The 25,176-nt window shown below is 45.7% G+C and overlaps 1 protein-coding gene across 1 annotated transcript; it reads left to right on the plus strand.

Moving 5' to 3' along the window:
• The first annotated feature begins 20,982 nt into the window (after positions 1 to 20,982).
• LOC135383212 (uncharacterized) lies at positions 20,983 to 21,927 on the plus strand. Its single transcript, XM_064612776.1, has one exon. It carries the CDS (start codon positions 20,983 to 20,985, stop codon positions 21,925 to 21,927), a length of 945 nt encoding a protein of 314 aa, XP_064468846.1.
• Positions 21,928 to 25,176: the final 3,249 nt, after the last annotated feature.

A 25,176-nucleotide genomic window follows, 5' to 3' on the forward strand; every position in this document is an offset into this window, starting at 1 on the left:
TGTTTGATTTGCCAAGACAACGTATTTTTCCTGTAAAAATAAAGAGCGTTAATTTCGGAGGATTTTTTTCGGAAGTTCAGTGAATGCATTCACAAGGTGTGTCACTGAATGCATGGAATGAGGAGCTCAGCCAATGACAAGTGAGAAGGATACGCAGCTGCTGTGGACGAGAACGCAGTCAGGTGGACAGTTGCGCACGTGACTCGTTCCTGATCACTTTCGAAACTGACCCTATTTAGCGCTATTTGGGAAATTTAGGTTCCGAAATTTCTTCCTCTTCCCTTGCGAGAGAGGAAAAAAACTGAGGAACTGAAACTGGGAGGAAGGAAAAGGAGAGGAAGGGAAGGAAACGGAAGGAGCGACTGGAACGAACTTGGAAAACTGAAGCCCACACATGGAAAGGGCCTAGCGGTGCCCATGACGAGATGCTTGTTCTTCTATGCAAGTGGCTTTCAAAAGCTCCCGCCTTTTGGTCGCCAGTCAAGCTTGTTAAAAAAAGACAGGAAAAAAGTCATTGAGTCTGAACGCTAGTCATACGCACTTCCTGGAGTTCCCTATTTTGCGTTCTGCATACCTGCTTTGCTGAAGACGTCCGACGCATTTCTGAAGAACGTCGTCACCCGTCATCATCCCAAGAACAGATCCATGAAACCGAAACTTCCTGGAAATACGGAAGATGGCGCGTTATCCAGATCGACCATTACAGTCTGTTCCTGTCGCCGAGACAGTCACAACTTGGTCTTCTCTTGGGCACGTTTTGGCAGCAGAATTGGCATTCGCAGGCATACTTCAACCAGCGTCTATACATCGGATTTTGCAATGAGGTTTTACATGAGTCACAAACGTGGGTTAGGGAAATGTTTTATTAGCTGGTGTTTATTAGTAGTGTTTATTAGTTATTAGACGAGTTTTCTACGTCCACAGCAGCACAAACAGATGGCGCATCCAGTAACGGCAAGTCCGCCTTTGCGTTCGTCATACCATCCGAAGGCGTACTGCACGGACAACGCCTTTCACATCCAACCTCATCAACAGCTTCGGAACTCTATGCCATCCTTTTCTATCTACAGGACATTGTTGATTATACCCCGCGGGAATGGGCAGCCTTCACTAACGCTAAATCTGCACTTCAAGCTCTTGAAACAGTCAGTGGATAGTACCTGTGTCCTTTCTGTCGTCGTTCCATTCTTCGACGCCTCATGACACCCCTGGACCCCAATGGACAACCGACATTCTCTCCCCCCCTCCCCTCCATATATGCGAAGCAGAGTTGAGCCCAAACTCGCTTTGCGCATGCCACGAAACACCTCTCGTCAAGATGCTGAATTAGTTCATCGAATGCGACTCAATGAGGCTTTTACAAATCAGTGACTTTACGGCTTGAAACAAATTGACTCTGTAGCTGACGACGATGCTAGGTCACGCTCCTCGTGACCAGCCAAGCTCATCGGGCACGCATCATCATTCTTCCACTCGCGTTCATTCAAGTCGCGCTCTTGCCCAGTCCCTACTTTCTGGGCCCGGTGGACCTTCCAAACCGCTCGCGTGGTCTGCTACCGCCGAGGAGGAGGAGGAGGAGGAGTGTCGTTGGGAGGAACCCGAGAGGTCTGCCTGCCTGATTAGGCGGCATGTTTCTCGGGAAGGGAAAGGTGGTGGAGAGGAGGAGAGGAAAGGGTGAAGTGGAAGACCGAGCGGAATCCGCTCGGGGGAGGATAGCTGCGTCCATGGGCCGACTTCAGGGGAACTGTGCCGGCATACACCTATTACACATCTGAGGGAAACCCAGGAAAAACCCCAGACGGCACAGCCGGCCCACGGATTCGAACCGCGGACCTCCCAGTCTCCAAGCGCACGCGTTACCGCTGCGCCACTGGTGCTGGTCTCTGCTACCGCCGGAACAGCCTTCCTCAGCATCAAGCGTGCCCTCGCCGAGGCTCTCCCGATTTCCGACGCCCCTATCATCCTTACCGTCGAAGCGTCCTCGGAAGCTGTTGGTGGTGCCCTCCATCAAGTCACCCCGGAAGAACAGCTTCAGCCACTCGCCTTCTTTTCAAAGCCTCTGAAGGCGACAGAGGCCCGTTATAGTACGTTTGGCCGTGAATTACTTGCCACATATCTCGCCATCAAGCACTTCCGCCACTTTCTCGAAGGACGCAATTTCACGGTCTACACTGATCACAAGCCCCTTACGTACGCCATCGCATCTGGTTCCTCATTTCATTCGCCTCGGGAGTTGCGCCATCTCGCGTACATCTCCGAATTCACCACAGATATTCGACACCCCCCTGACACCAGCAACGTCGCGGCGGACGCTCTCTCACGGGCACGGATTTCCGCCATCACGTTCCCGACCACTGTCGACTACGCTTCAATTGCGCAGGCTTAAGACCACGATGCTGCCATCCAATACCTCATTGCCTGCCCTCAATCTCTGTCCATCCACAAAATCCCCTTCCCTGGAACGCCTTACCATTTGGTATGCGACGTTTCCATCGGCGGCCCACGCCCCCTCATTCCGCAGGATTTTCGACCACACATCTTCGACGTCTTTCACTCCCTGCACCACCCAGGAATCAAGGACACTCAAAAACTCATTGCGACTCGCGTTGTCTGGCCCTCGATGGACCGAGACGTCCGCGATTGGGCCCGCCTATGTTTGGCCTGTCAACGCTCAAGAATTCAGCGCCACACACTTTCGCCCCCATCACCGTTTCCTACACCCGATGCTCGTTTTCGTCATGTTCATCTGGACCTGGTGGGTCCGCTTCCCCTATCTGCCGGCAAAGCCTACCTTTTCACCTGCATTGACCGTTTCACCCGCTGGCCGGAGGCCATTCCCATCGCCGACATAACTGCTGACACGGTGGTGTGCGTCTTCCTCGACACTTGGGTGGCCCGCTTCGGCGTGCCCGCTATGATTACCACCGACAGAGGCTGCCAGTTCACCTCCCGTCTGTTCGCGGAGATGTGCCGTTTTCTCGGTTCCCAACATCGACAGACGACAGCTTATCACCCTTGCGCCAACGGCCTCATGGAACGACTCCACCGCACTCTGAAGACCGCTCTGCGCGCACGACCCCAGCCACTGGGTGCAACGCCTACCCCTAATTCACCTTGGCGTCAGGGCTGCCATCAAGACAGACGCGCCGGTCTCACCTGCTGAGCTCGTACATGGCGCGCCGTTAAGACTACCAGGAGAATTCTTTGGCCATGCAACTCTTACCCAAACAGCTCCTGACCTTCTTGACTACGCCACACGCCTGCAGTCGTATTGTGCTGACTTGCGACCACTGCCCGCACGGTCGTCTTTGTCCCGTCCGATCTTCATTCATCCGACTCTTCATTCCGCAACATATGTGTTTCTGCGGCACAACGCGGTTCGTAAACCGCTCCAATCCCTGTACGACGGCCCTTTTCCTGTCCACTCTCGTCAAGCGAAGACCATCACCATTAGGCTTCCTCATCGGCTCGAAGTGGCCTCGGTGGACCGTGTGAAGCCTGCCTTTTTGCGTGCCATCACTCCGGTGCCCGGACTTTCTCGCGACTGGCTATTCTTCCTGCTGCCTGTCCTGGACTCCTTTCCTCACGTCGCGACAACTCTCCCAGATGCTGCCACCGCGGTGGTCTAGAGGATCTGGTGCAGATTCTTCTTCATTGCCCACACTTGCAATATTCCCGAACCACACTCTCCGGGTCTCTTAGTCAGCTCTCGCCATTTCTATCAAAATTGTTTCGTCTTTGGTCAAATCCAGCCCAACAACGCTTTGCCCTCGGAGTGCTTTTCACCTTTTTGGACGCAATAGGACTTCGACCCTTATTGTAAAGGGGCTTATTATTTCATTGCTCATATCACCACCAACGATTGGGGAGAGTATCGCCCTGGTGATGGAACCCCCCATTCCTGAGCTTAAAAATAAAGTTGTTGTTAAATGATTGTCCGTGCTTAATTTCCAATGTTGATATTATTAGGCAGCACAGCGTCGTGACTATGTTGTATGTTTAATTGCTGAGTGATACAGAATGAGCTTGGGTCGCGTTGCATGCGCCCACGGTCCGTATGGTCCTCACATTAACCACCCCCCCTTCTTTCCCGGAGGCGTCGCCCTCCGGGGCACGTTACATGGTGGCGAAGAAGGCAATTGGGGGATAAGCCAAGTTGCTGGGGTTGACGTCGTGGACAATGGGCTCGTCTGATGATAGATGGATGGCAGACGAGGACTTGGTTCTGATAACAATGATGGTGACAAAGGTGATGTTACGCTATGTTGCTTGGAGACTGTAGGTTTCGGTGTAGGACGTCCAGGTGTGCTGCCATCACGGGCGTTGGGACGTGCCTGGGCTGGGGGTTATGTCGAGTTCGAGTCACATCACATCACATTGTCTTGCAGTTCACAGTGTCTTCACATGCAGTGTGTTCACAGTCACGGCTCCAGATCGGGATCACGTCTTCAGGGCTATGGCTTCGGTGGCTGCGGCAGCAGCGCCTAGACAGAGGAGGGCCCGCACCTCCACCAAATGTTAGGCAACACAGCGTCGTGACTTGGGTTTAACGGCTGAATGATACAGAATGAGCATGGGTCGCGTTGCATGCGCCCACCGTACTTATTGTCGTTACAATACGTATATTGTCGTACAATACAATTCGTTTCTGGAACAATGATCGGATTGGATGAATCTATGTCATACGCCATATCTTCCGGCAGTTCCATTTGAAGTCGGCCCAGGACGCACATTCCCCAGGGCGTGAGTCGTGACGTTGCCCACCTGTGTGAGGCCGACCACTGGGAGCTCTTTCACCATCACCACCACCACCTTCCTGCACCACAACACAATGTGCCTATTGTTTCGGCGCGCATTCCCCGCAGATGGCGTATACTGCGTCACTGTCTTGAATTTTGGCGTCCGTCCACTCTGACCTTACCCCACCACCACTATGCTGTATTTATTAAAAATAGCATCAAGCGCAGCCCGCACCTATACTGCTGTTAATAACTGCAAACATGTTGAAGATCAATAAGCCGGCCCAAGTCCTCTGCTAGTACGTGTGTTCAGTTAAGGGATAACAAAAAGGCACTGAATCCTCATGGTACATTCCAGAACGCTTCACCCGCGCAATGACACGAACATATGTGTTCACTCGCTTTTGTTCAGCACGTTTGCGCTAGTTATGTGGCCTTCATTTATGCGACGGAGAAGCTAATGGACGTGGAAGTTGATCTGTCTTGCTACATCATCAGAGACGTTGCTGGAACTGCTAGTAAATGCTGTGTCCCCGCAGTTTGGAAATGCACCGTGTGTGACACATAGCATGGAACGTGCTCTATTGTGTACTGAATTGCATTTGTGTGTGTTATCGAACCTCCTGCTCAGCACACGTATAATATCGCTTGTGCGTTCCTGTAATAACGCAGATTGTTTGGAAAGGAAACGCGTGAAAAACAGGAAAGCAGAAAAAGTGAATGCATGTACTTGTGGTGATAAAGTAAGTACTCCACGCTCGTAACAACAATGATCCATGTCACGTCTATATTCTCAATCATTGGTATGTATATTTCTCTTCATTTATATTACGCCACATGCGATGTCAGGCCTTCTGTGTGAAACACGGTATTCTGGCAATTGCGCAGTTCATTATTCTTTATGACCAAAACGACTGAAATGGTACTTCGCTGGCTCCGCGCGTCACGGAAATGGGACGGATTCCCTCGCAACAATGCTTGTGAAAATGAAGCAACGGCGAAAATAAATATGATAAGACGTACAGATTTCTCCGACTGTATTCCTTGAATGTGCAGCCTGATTTGCAGTTCTTTGTAACATCTGCATATTGTCTGTCATATTATACGACAAAAACGAGGATTCGAAATAGCAATGCAATAAAAAATCTATAGACTACCGTACGGGATTGTAGCATTAAATCTATAGTATCCCAAAAGGCGAATGACCTATAGCTTTTCTATTCAACACATGTCGGGTGTTGTTTCCAATGGAGCCCCCAATAGACGGATTATCTCCGATGAATAGAAGGATTACCCATTGTGTAGGGTACACCACCAGAGGGCGCTACCAGCGACGCCTCACCACTAGGGGCCGCTGCTGTCGCATTCAGCGGATGACGTCATTGCTCCTTCGTGGAGCATGGTGAGAGATAGCGGGAGGCATTGGATGGCGGTGCGAAATAGAGCGCCCCCTTGTGCAAGGCTGTGGTGGCGCTGCGGGCGACAGGACAGACGCTCTCGGTGGCGGCTCTCCACGGCGTTGTTATGGTCTCGTGACCGCGATACGCGGCGTCGGCGGCAAAAGGGTTTTGGGTCCAGCGTTGTGTACGAGTCTTTGAGCGAGTTTATATTAATCTCACTCCGTTTATTGTTCAACTGATGGTTGTTGTTTGAGAGCTCAATTGCTATGCTGTGAGATTGTGGTGTACGACACGCATATACGGCATGCGACGATATAAATAAATACGTATAAACAAAAGGACGTGCACGATAAATTACGCCACATTATTATAGCTTCCCGTGTTGCTACACTTTGCATTATAAAGGCGCTTTCGCGAACCAGTCCGTTCACAAACAGCCGTGTGCATCCCGTCGTGTAGATATTAGACTTGGATACTTTCTTTTTAATTGCCTAATAACGCTTTTGCGACTCGAGCGCGTATATTAGCAGGCTCCAGACTCGCGCAATATTATTTTGGTGATGGTGCATATGTTCAGACAAGAGCGGAGGAAAGTTGTTCCCCCTATTTGCTTTATGTATTTATTCACTTCAGTATATCATTCTCACATACTAGTTTAAATTTAATTAGCGATTAGTAATACTACAGTATATGCAATTTAGCACACTACAGTGCTGTAAGATATATTGTAAGCACGTTGGCTGCAGAATCACTGGGTGGATATCTGTAAAATATTAGTGCCTTCTTTTCTGTGGTGGTCACTGTCACTAATAGTGATTCAGTTAAGTGTTTTGCCAATTCCAATGTAAACAGTCATCTGCTATATTGGAAAGTGAGTGATTATGGTCAAACAAGTCTCAATAAACATGATACCTTCTACAATAATAGAAATTTCAAAAACATGTGGTCTGCCGTATTGTTGCTCATGTTACACCAGTGTGTTCATGACCCCACACTGGCTCAGATTTTGATTCGATATCAGGTGTTGCACACTAGATGTCCATCGCATTGAATATAAAAGATATGGAAATGTTTGAGAAATTTTAAAAATACCTAGATGAGCATGACAAATGTGCAAGATGGAAGAGCGGTTTGCAACTTGTTGACATGCCGTCTACCTTATTCTTGCTCAGGTTACACCGGTGTGTTCGTGACCCCATACTGGCTCAGATTTTGATTCGATATCAGTTGTTGCACACTAGATGTCCAGCACGTTGAATATAAAAGCTATGGAAATGTTTGAGAAATTTTAAAAATACCTAGATGAGCATGACAAATGTGCAAGATGGAAGAGCGGTTTGCAACTTGTTGACATGCCGTCTACCTTATTCTTGGTCAAGTTACACCGGTGTGTTCGTGACCCCATACTGGCTCAGATTTTGATTCGATATCAGGTGTTGCACACTAGATGTCCAACACATTGAATATAAAAGATATGGAAATGTTTGAGAAATTTTGAAAATACCTAGATGAGCATGACAAATGTGCAAGATGGAACAGCGGTTTGCAACTTGTTGACATGCCGTCTACCTTATTCTTGGTCAGGTTACACCGGTGTGTTCGTGACCCCATACTGGCTCAGATTTTGATTCGATATCAGGTGTTGCACACTAAATGTCCAGCATGTTGAATATAAAAGCTATGGAAATGTTTGAGAAATTTCAAAAATACCAAGATGTACATGACCTACTGACATGATCGTTGCAACTGCAATAATCTTCATGCTTTCCTTATTGCAGATGTGTTTGACTGCACATATCTGCATTTGTGTAGTTAAATTATGTTACCAGAGGCAAACCCAAGACCCGTTTTTTTTGTTTTTGTTTTCTGGGTGTTTGTAGATGGGGGGATGTGGAAGAACTTGCTTTGAATAGCATGCACCACGTTAACATTTCTTCATACCTTGTCATACCGACATTTAGGAACCACAGATGGTATTGTAGAAGGTATCATGTTTATTGAGACTTGTGTGACCATAATCACTCACTTTCCAATATAGCAGATGACTGTTTACATTGGAATTGGCAAAACACTTAACTGAATCACTATTAGTGACAGTGACCACCACAGAAAAGAAGGCACTAATATTTTACAGATATCCACCCAGTGATTCTGCAGCCAACGTGCTTACAATATATCTTACAGCACTGTAGTGTGCTAAATTGCATATACTGTAGTATTACTAATCGCTAATTAAATTTAAACTAGTATGTGAGAATGATATACTGAAGTGAATAAATACATAAAGCAAATAGGGGGAACAACTTTCCTCCGCTCTTGTCTGAACATATGCACCATCACCAAAATAATATTGCGCGAGTCTGGAGCCTGCTAATATACGCGCTCGAGTCGCAAAAGCGTTATTAGGCAATTAAAAAGAAAGTATCCAAGTCTAATATCTACACGACGGGATGCACACGGCTGTTTGTGAACGGACTGGTTCGCGAAAGCGCCTTTATAATGCAAAGTGTAGCAACACGGGAAGCTATAATAATGTGGCGTAATTTATCGTGCACGTCCTTTTGTTTATACGTATTTATTTATATCGTCGTATGCCGTATATGCGTGTCGTACACCACAATCTCACAGCATAGCAATTGAGCTCTCAAACAACAACCATCAGTTGAACAATAAACGGAGTGAGATTAATATAAACTCGCTCAAAGACTCGTACACAACGCTGGACCCAAAACCCTTTTGCCGCCGACGCCGCGTATCGCGGTCACGAGACCATAACAACGCCGTGGAGAGCCGCCACCGAGAGCGTCTGTCCTGTCGCCCGCAGCGCCACCACAGCCTTGCACAAGGGGGCGCTCTATTTCGCACCGCCATCCAATGCCTCCCGCTATCTCTCACCATGCTCCACGAAGGAGCAATGACGTCATCCGCTGAATGCGACAGCAGCGGCCCCTAGTGGTGAGGCGTCGCTGGTAGCGCCCTCTGGTGGTGTACCCTACACAATGGGTAATCCTTCTATTCATCGGAGATAATCCGTCTATTGGGGGCTCCATTGGAAACAACACCCGTCTGTTTCTTGTCTATACCTTGTATGGTCTTTTTTTCTGTAGAATGTCTATATGACCACACTGCAGTTTTTCATAAGAGGCTTCCCATGTTCACTTTGTGAAGGAGTCACATCTGTTTAGGTACAAGCCTTCGGATGTTCGACCTTATCACTCCCAACATAATTATAGAACTCCAATCTTTTCACTGCCTGAACATCTTCCTCCTCCAGGTCACAGGCCTGAGTCTTCAAAAGGTAATAGATGGATATGGCTCTCCTGAAGAGGCGCCTCATGTCGTCGCTCTAATCTTGAAACATACAGCCCTGAACCAAAAGACTGCAAGGTGCTCATCCGACGACAACGTGCTACGCAGAGCTACATATTTCTTTATTTCAACAGACATACTCACGGCGTCAGTGTAGCGTATCATTTCTAGCATCAAAAATATTACCAAGTGAAACTCTAGTTATGTACGCTTGAATACCATGCACGGAAGCGCAAACGTACGTGCGCACGTAGCACATCATCTACTAAACACATATGACAACCAAACATGGCAGTGTTAGTGCGAGCCATGTTGTTGACTCGTCATGGGCTGCGGTACGAAAGCGGAGTCTTCCAAACAAACACAGGGACATGTGTGCGCTGAGCACTCCGCACCGCTCCCCACAGTCCCAGTCTGCTACACGCCGTACGCCGCGGGGTGGCGCTGTCAGCACCAAAAATGGCGCTGCCCTCCTCGCGGCCAAAATTCTTGTCTATACCATGCCTTCGAAACTGTCACCCGCTGTGATCCTGCAGCGAAGATTACATCACGTTGGAATATATTCAGTGTGCTCGACAGCCGTAGTTGGCATGAACCCGAGGTTGCATGCCTGAGACAGACCGAAGATACCAGCAATCTGGCAGCAGGGTAAAAATTGTTTAGACATGCCGTCTTCCGCGAGAGATGTTCTATACGGTGTGCACACTGCTTTCAGTCCAGTACATGTTGAAAAACCTTCAGGTGGGGGAAATTAATAGACAGACCGACCACTGTGGCGTCGATCATCATAATAGCTGTCTCGCGAGCTAAGGTCATGAATCGTTGCAATAGATAACGTTCTCTATGGGCTGGGATACTAATGCCACAGATGTGTCATGTGTGGGAGCATGCGATAATTTTTTCACTAGCTATCGTGCATGCCATGGGCGGACCCAACAGGGGGCGGTTGGCAGATCGCCCCCTCAAAAACGTCAGTTTCATACATGGAATTTCCCTCTCTCCCCTCCCCCACTACGCGCTCCAACAAAGAAACCGCTTCCACACACACACACACAAAAAAGCGAGGGTCTGGATCTGCCCCTGTATGGTTACCTGCTGCACGCATGTAGGTTCACGAAATTACCTTTAGTGCAGAAATTTTTAGTTGAGTATAGCAAAAAGTACCTCCGATATTATTTTTTACTCTTTGTTACAGAGAGGCACTCTGGTCTCGTTTGTGGAACGAAAATATTTGAAACGAAAACGTTTCTGAAACGACAATGCATAACGCAGATTTTTGTTCAAAATATGTATTTTATTCCGTTCTCTCCAATTTGAGATTCTTTGCTGGAACTTTGGCTTCAGCTCCGAATAATTCTTTTTGTGGCTACAGCTCTGATGCGATATACCGGTACAAAATACCCTGAAGAGATTTTGTTGGATTTCCTGATATATATATATATATATATATATATATATATATAGATAGGGGAGAAAAGACACCAGAGACTGAAGTAGGGAGTACGGGAAAGTTATTTATTAAGCTGGCATTTAAACTAAGGGTCTGGGGAAGTCTACGTTTCGGCGGAAGCTCCGCCTTCTTCGGGACTGAGAGGAAAATCTCTGTACAAGGTCTTTTAAAAGGTTACAAAAGTGTCGTCACAGTTGGTACAATTCCACTGCGAGGCAGTCGTCAGTGAGTCATGTTCTGGAAGATTCCGGAAGGTTCCTGGGTCATCGGCCGGGGAGATTACGTGTCAGAGCCTTGGGTCGCGCTCGTTGAAAACCTGTTGTCCGGGGTGTTCTTAGAGTCATTGTGTCCAGCTGTAAAGAAAAGAAGAAAAGAGGCAGCGGGCACTCCGAGGACATACAGAAAAAAAGTTATCCGGATATGCTTCTTACAGTTGATAGCACTCCTTTATCCTCATTTATTAGAGATTGGAATTTGTAGATCAAGTACGATTCGCGTTGCTCTCTGCAGCGATCGGATGTGAAATTTGACTCTAAAATAAAAAGTGCGACGTTATTAATGGAATGACCGGGTCGACTAAAATGGCGAGAAACCGGGAGGCTACCTTTTTTCGAAACATCTGATCGGTGGTTATTGAATCGAATCCTAAATGAATTTTTACTTTGACCTACATATTGCGCGGAGAATGTTGTACATTGAATGATATAAATAATGTTGCTGGAGTTACAGTCAAAGTCGCCATTGATTTTAAGGGAGAAGTCGGAGTTTGTACTCTTGACCGCTGCCGTGCTTTGCATTGATTTGCATATTTGGCATCTTTTACCATTGCATGGATGGCATCCCGCCGTAGGTGTTAATGGTTTGGGAACTTTGGAGTTGACTAGTCTATCTTGGAGGTTGCGGGCACGTCTGTAGGTAACTCGTGGCTTCTCGGCAAATATTTGTCGTGTCCGTTCAGATTGCAGAAGGATGCTATGGTGGCGGTGGAGGATACTGTTAATATTACCCGCGCCTGCACCAAAGGTAAGAACAAGGTTTACGCGGTCGCCCTTGGGTTCGTCGTTGCGTTTACCGAATAAGTTCCTCCGGTCTGTTTGTCGTGCTTTGGACAGGGCGTCTCTTACTAGACTGGGTGGAAAATTACGATTAACGAAGGTCTGCTCTAATTCCGCGAGGTTTTTGTTTAGAACATCGTCGTCCGAGCAGATCCTCCTGTATCGGAGTGCCTGGCTATAAGGAATGGCGAGTTTAGTATGGCGCGGGTGGCAACTGTTAAAGGAAAGGTACTGCTGAGCATCAGTTGGCTTTCGGTACAGGTCAGTGGAAAAACCCTTCTCGGTTAAGGTTACTTTTACATCTAGGAAATTAACAGTCGTTGCCGAGAAGGAGTGGGTGAACTTCATGGCGGGGTGTACCAGGTTGAAATCGCGAATGAATCCTGTGAGATCTTCTTCGGAGTGTGGCCAAAGCATGAATATGTCGTCCAAGAAGCGTTTGTATAGACTAGGTTTTTTGTCGCGCACGGCTAGAAATTTTTCCTCTAGTGCACCCATGAAAATATTTGCGTACGTTGGTGCCATCTTGGTTCCCATAGCTGTGCCATTTATTTGTAGATAGTGGCGGCCGTCAAATTCGAAGTTATTATTTTTGAGGATCAAGTTGAGTAGAGTTGGTAATACAGATGGGTCAACCGCGCGATCGGAGTACTTCAGATACGCCGCCTCCGCTGCTAGCACGCCATCCTCATGTGGGATGTTAGTGTAAAGGGAGGTAACGTCTAGCGTTACAAGCAAGCTTGCATTGGGTGGTTCACATTTGCTAAGTATTTCGAGGAAATGGTTGGTGTCCTTAATATATGAGGGTAATAAACTAGATGAATATCAACTCCATCTTGATTTGGACAATTTCGCAAGACGTATGCGCCTAAAAGAATATTTTTTCGACAAACCTAACTCCAATCCGAATCCCTTTAAACCAACTTCTGATTTCACACCCGATGCCAACCGCGACAAAGCCCTGGATATGTACATCAAGGCTGTTCAAAGGGATGTACTTGACGCATACAACAATCCATCTAACCGCAAAACTAAACCAAATTTAACAGCAGCTGAGCAGCGCAGCCTCTCCGACTTACAGAACTGTGGCGATATCATTATCAAAAGGGCAGACAAGGGAGGGGCAATCGTAGTGATGGACAAACAGGACTACCTTAACGAGGGCTTCCGACAACTGGACTGTAACACGTTCTATGAGCCGCTTGACAGTGATCCAACAGATAAGATAGCTGCCGAAATCACCAAAACCCTAAAATCCCTAAAAGCGCGTGAAATAATCGACTCCTGCCTATATGAATTTCTAGCCCCCCAAAACCCTAAACCAGGCAGGTTCTACATGTTACCGAAAATCCATAAACCAGGAAACCCAGGGCGACCTATAGTTTCCTCAATCGGCACCGCCACGGAGAAAATTTCTAGCTTCATTGACCACCTCCTTAAAGATATACCTCCCCGATTACCCTCATATATTAAGGACACCAACTATTTCCTCGAAATACTTAGCAAATGTGAACCACCCAATGCAAGCTTGCTTGTAACGCTAGACGTTACCTCCCTTTACACTAACATCCCACATGAGGATGGCGTGCTAGCAGCGGAGGCGGCGTATCTGAAGTACTCCGATCGCGCGGTTGACCCATCTGTATTACCAACTCTACTCAACTTGATCCTCAAAAATAATAACTTCGAATTTGACGGCCGCCACTAACTACAAATAAATGGCACAGCTATGGGAACCAAGATGGCACCAACGTACGCAAATATTTTCATGGGTGCACTAGAGGAAAAATTTCTAGCCGTGCGCGACAAAAAACCTAGTCTATACAAACGCTTCTTGGACGACATATTCATGCTTTGGCCACACTCCGAAGAAGATCTCACAGGATTCATTCGCGATTTCAACCTGGTACACCCCGCCATGAAGTTCACCCACTCCTTCTCGGCAACGACTGTTAATTTCCTAGATGTAAAAGTAACCTTAACCGAGAAGGGTTTTTCCACTGACCTGTACCGAAAGCCAACTGATGCTCAGCAGTACCTTTCCTTTAACAGTTGCCACCCGCGCCATACTAAACTCGCCATTCCTTATAGCCAGGCACTCCGATACAGGAGGATCTGCTCGGATGACGATGTTCTAAACAAAAACCTCGCGGAATTAGAGCAGACCTTCGTTAATCGTAATTTTCCACCCAGTCTAGTAAGAGACGCCCTGTCCAAAGCACGACAAACAGACCGGAGGAACTTATTCGGTAAACGCAACGACGAACCCAAGGGCGACCGCGTAAACCTTGTTCTTACCTTTGGTGCAGGCGCGGGTAATATTAACAGTATCCTCCACCGCCACCATAGCATCCTTCTGCAATCTGAACGGACACGACAAATATTTGCCGAGAAGCCACGAGTTACCTACAGACGTGCCCGCAACCTCCAAGATAGACTAGTCAACTCCAAAGTTCCCAAACCATTAACACCTACGGCGGGATGCCATCCATGCAATGGTAAAAGATGCCAAATATGCAAATCAATGCAAAGCACGGCAGCGGTCAAGAGTACAAACTCCGACTTCTCCCTTAAAATCAATGGCGACTTTGACTGTAACTCCAGTAACATTATTTATATCATTCAATGTACAACATGCTCCGCGCAATATGTAGGTCAAAGTAAAAATTCATTTAGGATTCGATTCAATAACCACCGATCAGATGTTTCGAAAAAAGGTAGCCTCCCGGTTTCTCGCCATTTTAGTCGACCCGGTCATTCCATTAATAACGTCGCTCTTTTTATTTTAGAGTCAAATTTCACATCCGATCGCTGCAGAGAGCAACGCGAATCGTACTTGATCTACAAATTCCAATCTCTAATAAATGAGGATAAAGGAGTGCTATCAACTGTAAGAAGCATATCCGGATAACTTTTTTTCTGTATGTGCTCGGAGTGCCCGCTGCCTCTTTTCTTCTTTTCTTTACAGCTGGACACAATGACTCTAAGAACACCCCGGACAACAGGTTTTCAACGAGCGCGACCCAAGGCTCTGACACGTAATCTCCCCGGCCGATGACCCAGGAACCTTCCGGAATCTTCCAGAACATGACTCACTGACGACTGCCTCGCAGTGGAATTGTACCAACTGTGACGACACTTTTGTAACCTTTTAAAAGACCTTGTACAGAGATTTTCCTCTCAGTCCCGAAGAAGGCGGAGCTTCCGCCGAAACGTAGACTTCCCCAGACCCTTAGTTTAAATGCCAGCTTAATAAATAACTTTCCCGTACTCCCTACTTCAGTCTCTGGTGTCTTTTCTCCCCTATCTATATTCAACATCCTGGTCGTTCGAACCTAAACTTTGTAGCGTATATATATATATATATATAGATAGGGGAGAAAAGACACCAGAGACTGAAGTAGGGAGTAGGGGAAAGTTATTTATTAATGTTAATTTATTATTATTATTATATTATTATTATTATTTAAGTTAATTTATTATGGCGGAGCTTCCGCCGAAACGTAGACTTCCCCAGACCCTTAGTTTAAATGCCAACTTAATAAATAACTTTCCCCTACTCCCTACTTCAGTCTCTGGTGTCTTTTCTCCCCTATCTATATTCAACATCCTGGTCGTTCGAACCTAAATTTTGTAGCGTATATATATATATATATATATATATATATATAAACGAACTAATTCTAAAACAAATTTTGCAAAATTTATGTCTGCCGCAAACGTGGATCGCTTCGAGTGTGACGAGTATGTTGCAACATATGGTAAAATTGTGGGTTCCTTTATCCAATAAGGTTATAACGTTCGCGAGCCAACGAGGGGCGGAGCTCTCCTTAACACGAACACGTTTCACGTGCCGCATGCCGCGCATTTTTCGTTAACGGGACAAAGGCGTAATCTCTTGCTCCCGTAACGACCGACGGTGTCGTCTGCCTAACGAATGTGTTCACGTGCTCACAGGCTTCATCGCCTACATGGCTCATGATCTAACGAGGCGCGAGGCACTCAGGAGCTCGAGCACGTGGTGTATGACGTGCTCTTTTCGTTAAAGTGACAGGGGCGTAATCGCTCAGTCAGTCGAAAGTTACGATCGAATGAGATCGTTTGCCTAACGAGTGGGTCTACCCACTCGTTAGAATGTGAAACATCTTCATTTGGAGATTTGCAGAAACGGAATTTCTGCAGAAACGAGCATGTATTGCTCCACGACTGTGTACAAAATGACATGCTCCCCTTTTCATCGTATTTACACCAGTGGTTACATGAGGGCTGTGAGATATGCTCGAGAAGATGCAGATGAAGACGAGAAAGAGGACGAAGAAGTGACAACGACAAGCCATAGACAAACTACACAAACCATAGACAAACCATGCGAGCTATCCAAACAAAATTTAACAACCTCATTGGTCGACAAGATTGCAGCTTCGTTGGCAGCTGTAGTTCGTTTAGGGCGGTGACATCACGACACGTAACGGCTCGTTACGAGCACAATAGCCTCAACGAAGAAGCTAAACGAGGAGCAGAGATTGTGCCACAGCAGAGCGTCGATAAGTTTATTCGTTTCGTTATTCGTAAGGACTCGCTGACATTGAAGTTGCCCAAGAAAGATGGCGGAGTGATTCTTCGCTTGGGCGATCACAGAAGCGGTTAAGAGGGCATACCAGCTCTCCGTCCCAATGTATTTCCTATGGAACAGTTTTTATGCTTTCTCTCGGTAACCGCCGCGCAGATTTTGACGCGGGTGCTTTCATCATAAATAGGAAGACAAGATGAAATTATTTACACTACAGGATTTCTCATACACGGTGTCCCAGAAAACGTGTCATTGAATTATAATAAAAAAACTACACCACTTAGAGTCATGCGGTCAATGGCATTTGTTCTTACTAGGTTTTTGCCACCTCCTCATGTGAATGTCGTGTAACGTAAGTTTAATTATGTAAATTTTTGCGAGCTTAAGTCGGAAATTTGCCTAGTAAAGATCACTTTTTTACCCCACCAATGTGAAGAGCGTGTCTAATTTAGTGAAATTCATGATAATTCACAGTGATATTCACGTGCTATCCCACCGAAAAAAATAGCCGAATATCATGCTTTCCGGAGCGCCGGACCATAGCGCGCGATGACTTTTTGAGCGCAATCGCTCTCAGTGCGACGAAAGGAGGTTCCGAAGCCAGCCCACAGAGTGATAGTAGAAAAAGTAAGTTCCCAAAATTGGGAGAGGGAAAGCATTATCCCAGCGAAGGTCGTACGTGATAAGCCGTGCCTGTCTTATCTCCTTGTGCGATGTCGGGGAGGGCTGGGTTTCCAACCTCCTTTCGTCGGACTGACAAAGATTGCGCTGAAAAATTCATGGTGCGCTATTCTATGTGACCTCCGATGTTCCGCTATTTTTTCCGATGGGATAGCTCCTGAATATCCTTGTCAATTATCATTAATTTCACTAAATTACACACGCTCTTCACATTGGTGGGGTAAAAAAGTGACCTTTACTAGGCAAATTTTCTACTTAAGCTCGCAAAAATTTACATAATTAAACTTACGTTACACGAAATTCATATGAGGAGGTGGCAAAGACCTAGTAAGAACAAATTCCATTGAAAGCATGACTATAGGTGGTGTAGTTTTTTTATTATAATTCAATGACACGTTTTCTGGGACACCCTGTATATGTCGTATGTATTTTACGGCGACGTCACGAATGTGAAAAAAAAATACACAATTTTTCTCCTCCCTCTTTGAACAGGTTTTATTAAAGTTCTATAGCCATTTCGAAAAAAAACTTTCCATTTACCTTCTCTGGAATTATTTCAGGAATCGATAGACATCAAATTTATATGTCTACCACTTTCCGTTTTTATAAAACAGCATGAAAAGTGAGTACGGATAAATACCGTCTCAAAGCCCCGTAAACCGCGTCATCCTGTGTCGCCCTCTAGCCGTAGCACAGGAAAAACCGCGCGGAACATTTTGACCGTATCCATCCGCCGACCGTGCGGCGCGCAGGCGCACTGTAGTGCTCCCTCTCTCCTCTTTACTTTCATGGACAGCGGACTTAGAGCATGGCCTTGGAGAATAGAACAAAAGCTTACTTAGCTGCTCGTAAAGGAATTATCGTCAGCCAGCATTGTCGCGGGGGGGGGGGGGGGGGGGACGTTGGGTAGACGAGCCAGCGTTGTCGCGGCCCGTGTAAGAGACCACCGAGACCAATAAACCTCCTCTTTTTTCGCTGCGCTTATAGAGTAGTGAGATGAGTTTATTAGCTTGACATGAAACGTCAATTTGCTCGATTTTGCCGTTTCGGGTTTGTGCTTACTCAGTCAACTGTCTCATAAGGCTAACGAGAATCTTTCGTTTCTACGGTTAGTGGAAGGCCGACTTCACAAACATTCTAGTAACGTTCAACAGGACTGCCCTGTAATGTTCGTAATGTTGAAACAGCCAGCAAGCGGATTACACACAGATAAATGTTTCTTAGGATTGATTGATTGATTTTATTTAAAGTGCCCACAAACAGCCGTGGCCTTTAGTGTGGTGCACGAAACACAATACATACTCTATATACAACAGGGAACTACAGATGCATAATGCTGGCTAATTAAAGATTCCGAGATAACTAAATTAAGAGAGAGATATACTATCGAAATGTCGCACGATCAGAACCATAGTCATTATACACTTTCAGTAACCGAGACAAAGGAGAAGCAACGTTTGAATGACTAATGTAGAACAAATTTCGTGCCCTTCTCCTTGTTGTACACAAAAAATTAACGGATGATAACAACATGGGACAGTCGATTTCACCGTTAATTAGTTTTTCCAAAAATCGCAAATCAATACATCGTCTTCGACACGACAATAACGGAAGTCCTATATAATCAAGAATGCGCTCATAGTCATAGTATAACCTCCTACCAATATATCTGTCATAAACAGTAGTAACCAGCTTACGTTGTACACGTTCAATTTGGTCTGACTGCGTTTTAGTCAAACGGTTCCAAACAATACTGCAATGTTCGAGTCTGCTCCTGACATGGCTCATATACAGCACTAACAAGCACCGAGGGTCAGTGAAGCCACGAGTAAATCGCGTTATAACACCCAGAGACCTGACAGCATTGTTCACAATGGTGTTCACATGTGGACCGAAGGAAAGGGCGCTGTCCACTATGACGCCAAGGTCACGAACAGAGGGCACACGCTGGATATCAATGTTTTCGACAACATAAGAAAAATGCGTGGGCTTTCTCTTTTTGCTTATCGTCAATACCTTCGTCTTTGCAGGGTTAAGTAACAAAAAATTATTTTCACACCAGTTGTTTACTGAATCAACATCCCGTTGGAGTAGCTCACAGTCGTCCACTGTGGAAATAACCCGATACAGTTTAACGTCGTCAGCATACTGTAGCACCTGCGAGTGTTGAACGACCAAGGACAAATCATTCACAAATATTAAGAAGAATAAAGGGCCGAGATTAGAGCCCTGCGGAACCCCAGAAAGTGACTTGTATTCCGACGACAAACAATTGACTAAGCGAACAAAATTAGTGCGATTCGTTAAATAATCATTTATCCATTTGCAATAGCCGTCTGTAACTCCAGTGCGAGATAATTTCTGAAGGAGACGCACATGAGACACGCGGTCAAAGGGGGGGGGGGGTATATATAAGTATAATAAACAGGAGGTGGCGTCCACGCAAGGAGAGGTCAGCCAGGCGGTCAAAGGCTTTTGACATATCGCAGTACAAAACGTCGACCTGACCACCATTGACAACTGCAGGTGAGCAATAATTTAAAAAAGAACACAGATTTGTGTCCACAGACCTTCCACGCATAAAACCATGCTGCGTTTCCACTATTCTTCTACTAAAGTACGCATAAAATCGTTCGTGCATGACAATCTCAAAAACTTTTGAAAAGTTACATAATAATGAGATAGGCCGGTAATTGTCGACAACAGTAGGGTCACCACTTTTAAGCACTGGTACAATGACGGACTGCTTCCAGACAGCAGGAAACACACCTGTTCTAAGTGACAGGTTAAATATATGCAACAGAACTGGACCAAGGATATCGGCACAACCCTTCACAAGAAAGCTAGGTATGCCATCAATACCACAAGTAATCTTAGATTTCAATTTTTTTAGCGCCACTAGTACCTCGTCAACAACAATATCGCTGCGCGACATGCTATCAGATACGACGATATCACAATTTCCAGAGCAGGCTCCAGATCTTTCTTTGATGAAGGAAGCGGCAAAGTGATCAGCAAACAGATTGGAAACAGAAACCGGGTCAGTACACAAGGTACTGCCACACTTTAGAGCGTTGACATTTTTGTGGGTTGATGTGTGGGCCTTAACAAAGGACCAAAAACGCTTAGGTTCCCTATTCAAGGAGCCTTAGAATAGGACTTAGGATAACGGTACTTAGATCTGCAGCTTTATTTGTTGTTTCTCTTTCTTTCTTTATTGATTTATTTATTTTAATTTTTATCTTTATTATTTTATTTATTTATTTTCATGAACGCTCCACGTGAACCAATAAGAAAAATCGATCAAGCGACCGCTGCTAATTTCCGCCCACGCAATGAGCAACAGTCTTTTCCGGAACCCAAATTCACGTTCGCGTAGCAAGGAAAACCAACGACAGCGACGGGGGAGGGGGATATATTTATTAAACGAAAAGGAAAAAAAAACGGGCTAAAGGTCAGCCAAACGGGACGTCGGCTTGCTATTCCAAAAATACATAAATAAATAAATAAATAAAATTAAGAAATAGGAGATAGATTAAACTGACGCGACGGAACAGCACGTTAGTTAGTTGATCATTAGGTTAGTAAAAGTTCGGTGTTTGCATTTTCATGTTCAGGTTAGTCTAAGTGGGCTTTGGCAGTTTCCGCGCAGAAACAGTCAGATAACATTTATAGTTTATGGACATTTATACCCCCGGTAGTTTGCACGTCCGTACCAGGTTTGCAGAAAAAAGCCCATCACCCAACCTTGGCAATCCGACAGTACTGCCTTGCCGCAATGGACAATCACAAGAACAGGACGGCGATTTTTACTGACGGCTCGACGACGACCTCAGGATCTGCATCTGCATTTGTGGTGCCAGAGCATAGTAGGGAAGGGATCGCGAGACTATCGCATCGCACGTCGTCGACCATGGCTGAGTTAGTTGCGATTAAAATGGCAATAGATTATATAGGCACAAGGGAGATACCGGCTCAGTGGATTATCTACTGTGACTCCAAGGCTGGACTTCAAGCTATACAATCGTTCGTGACTGGCGGACGTATTAATCCAGTTGTTCACGACACACTAAAAGAATACGCAAGATCGTACATCACCGGTCATGAGGTCCTCATCCAGTGGATACCTGGACACATTGGCATACCGGGTAATGAGGCCGCAAACAAATTAGCGGACGTAGCACATCTTTCGTCAACAAAATATGTGGTGCCATTTTTAAAGGCAGACGTGAAATCGCTACTTCAGTCCATTTCAAGAGCAGGTATGGAGGAACAGTGGCAGGAAGCTGATCGCCATTCATCTCTCCTCTTCAAGATCGATCCGGAAGGGAAATACCGGTTCTCATCCGGTACACGGAGGCCCATTGAGACGCTGCTGCATCGTTTTCGGTTGAATGTCCCGTACGGTCAACAGTTCCTCCACAAGATTGGGCGGGCTGACTCTGCAGACTGTTCAGTGTGTGCGACAGTGGAGGACACTGAGCACATTCTTCTGCATGGTCCAAAGTATGCTCCACAAAGGGCTAGGTTGAGGTATACCCTCGACCGCCTGGACAACAGGCGATTCGACGCGGTGAAAGTGCTCGGACTGTGGGACCCAAGAAAGCGAGACACTGCTTTTGCGGCACTTGAGAACTTCCTTGTGAGCTGCGGCATGGAACTCATATTTCAGGATTTTGTGCGAGTGCCTCGTATCAGTGTGTATCTTTGTAGTGTGTATTAGTGTGTGTTTGTAGTGTGTATCTTTGCATTACTGTGTATCTATTTCTGTTTTTCTGCATGTTCTAGTGATATTTATTCACTTGCACCTAGTGTACTCACACACTAATTGTTGGGGATGGGGAATGTACTTTTGTTTGTTTTGGGTTTGCTTGTTTGTTGTTTTGTTTTGGGAGTAGCAGAACTAGTCAGGAGACAAGTTCAATTTCTCCCTGGTTTTCTTTTAAATAATCAATCAATCACACTAGTTTATTTTGCAACGGGGACTTCAATCACGTTATTTTGAGATACGGCCAATTTTTCGAGACCGGTTCCCTATTTTCCATCTTTTTTACCTCTATATTATTTCGTGAATATTTTGAGATTTGGGGATTTCAACTTGTGGACCAACCTCGTAATTTAGAACCTGACCTAATTTATTCTCTCACAACAGGAACTCTGTCCGTAACTTGTGAACATATCAAATCATAAAACATCGTGATTTGACGGACTCTCACGAAAACGAAAATCACCATCTCTGTTTTTCATCATCTCATCATGTGTTTGTGTAAGAGTACTGGGGTAGCCAGTTCGACGTCGTCGAAACTCACATCCCCATTTTTTTTTCTTTATCACATCACATCACATCATGAAAACAAACAAAAACATTGCGAGGATACGCCGCGAAATGTGTGTTATGGAGTGGCTGATTCCAAAACTACATCGATGCCATATTAGTTCACGACCGACATAACCTGAAGCCGCTTATCCATCGAGCATTTACATCCAAAAGATCACCAAGTCCACCGTGCGGTTACATCCAACGTGTCGGTACATCCATACCGTGCCGTTATAGCCAACGAGCCGTTGCATCCAATGCGCCGTTACGTCCACCGATGGATGTAACGTCTCGTTGGACGTAGCGCCCCAGTCCGGTTAGAGCCGGGCCCTAGGTTAGGTAGTTTCCAGGGTAGGTTAGTTTAGGCTCGTTTTTGACAGTTCACCGTCCACAGTTCATCGCATTTTCCTGATCACATTATAGCTGGATATTCCGAAATCCTAAGCTGTTTGGAGAAGGATCGAAGACGCTTGGTCGAAAGCCGTTCGATCAACAGCCGGTTGATCGACGCCGTTTGTTCGAAAGACGTTTTTTCGAAGGGAGTTCGAAGGTCGCAGCGTGTCCTTAGCACCTCTTTTTCTGTAAGTTTTGACTCAAGCATATGGAGCATGAGGCAATCAGTGTCCTCTCCTTTTTTGTTTGTTTGTTTCTTGCTTCTTTTTTTTCAGCTAAAGAGGGGAGACCAATGGTTATTTGCAGACCTTTGTCATTCACGAACATCACAGCCGTTTCGGGTTTGTGCTTACTCAGTCAACTGTCTCATAAGGCTAACGAGTATCTCTCGTATTTACGGTTAGTGGAAGGCCAACTTCACAAACATTCCAGTAACGTTCAACAGGACTGCCCTGTAATGTTCGTAATGTTGAAACAGCCAGCAAGCGGATTACACACAGATAAATGTTTCTTAGGATAACGGCACTTAGAACTGCAGCTTTATTTGTTGTTTCTCTTTCTTTCTTTTATTGATATATTTATTTTAATTTTTATCTTTATTACTTTATTTATTTATTTTCATGAACGCTCACGTGAACCAATAAGAAAAATCGATCAAGCGACCGCTGCTAATTTCAGCCCACGCAATGAGAACCGTCTTTTCCGGAACCCAAATTCACGTTCGCGAGGCAAGGAAAACCAACGACAACCAACGACAGCGACGGGGGAGGGGGGGATATATTTATTAGACCAAAAGAAAACACACAAAAAAAAGGGCTAAAGGCCAATCAAACGGGACGGCGGCTCGCTATTCCAAAAATACATAAATAAATAAAATAAATTAAGAAATAGGAGATAAATGAAACGGACGCGACGGAACAGCACCTTAGTTAGTTGATTATTAGGTTAGTAAAAGTTCGGTGTTTGCATTTTCATGTTCAGGTTAGTCTTAGTGGGCTTTGGCATTTTCCGCGCAGAAATAGCCAGATAACATTTATTTACAGTACCGTATTTTCCTGTGTATAACGCGCACTCGTGTATTACGCGCACCCCTAAAAATGAGCCGAATACGCCTTATAAGTGCGCGCCATCTATGTGCGGAGACGGAGACTACGTTTACGCGCCATGTTTGAGTATAGCTGCCGGTGGTTTCGGTTTTCGCCACATCGCCTATCGCCAGCAACGCGGCATCCCGGGAGGTTGACCGGCAACTCCCCATTACTGCTCGTGCCACTGTGCACCCAAAAGGGCAATATTGGCTGGAATACCGATAAGGTAAATCCTCAGTTCGCTATTATTGCCTCTAAAATAATTAAAAAGGCACGTGACACGTTCACGGTCAGAACATGCTTAGATTGAGGTTGTTTTTGGCGTGTCACGGGACGGCGGCTTCTTTCAGAACTAGGTCTATACGAAACGCGATCTACAGAGGACTTCATTTATGTGCAGGTGTGTTGAATTTCCAGTGGCAGCGTGCTGCCAGACCAGCATTTAGAAGATGATTGGGAAAATGAGCTTTGTGCACTGTATCTCTTAGTGGTGCATGTCCGTTTGGGACATTGTTGCTATAATTGCTTTTAAAAAGGAGCTATCTACCAAGCAGATAACCAAGTACGACACATCAGATTTCAGAGCAAAAGCAATATGCTCCTTCTGATGTGCCGTTGCCTTTGCATCACAAAGAAAATGACATATGATGCGAGGAAATCGTCAAATCATTACAGAAAGTCCGGTTTTCTGTGTCTCCAAGAAAGGTGCTCTTCCTCTTTCTTTGTGTGAACAGTCAGCTCCACATGACTTCCATCTACAAAAGTATATATCCGTTCACCTTTTGTTGGGTTACTGGTACCAAACAACTACATGCGAGTATGAAAGTACATACGATATTTTACTGAAGGTACACAAAATGTGTCTAGTCACAGGTGCTCAAATGCTTTTTTATTCCGTTATTGAACAGGACTAGCAGCTAAGCAGAGAGTCCTGTAGTAAGATCATCCATCGCCACGCCATGCTGCACAAACGCGTATATATAGGGACCCGCTACGTAACTGCGTAACACACCGCATCAGAACACTCTGCTGTAAAGTTCGGGCAAGTAGTTGAGTATTCATATGTACAAAAGCGACAGAGTCCCCAAAATTCCGCAGTTCGACGTGAGATTCAGTCACGAAATCGCAGCTACGCCGAGCGTGCTTATCCGATGCTGTCCGCTCGTTGTAGAAG

This window comes from Ornithodoros turicata, chromosome 1 (assembly GCF_037126465.1).
Source record: "Ornithodoros turicata isolate Travis chromosome 1, ASM3712646v1, whole genome shotgun sequence".
Classification (NCBI taxonomy): domain Eukaryota; kingdom Metazoa; phylum Arthropoda; class Arachnida; order Ixodida; family Argasidae; genus Ornithodoros; species Ornithodoros turicata.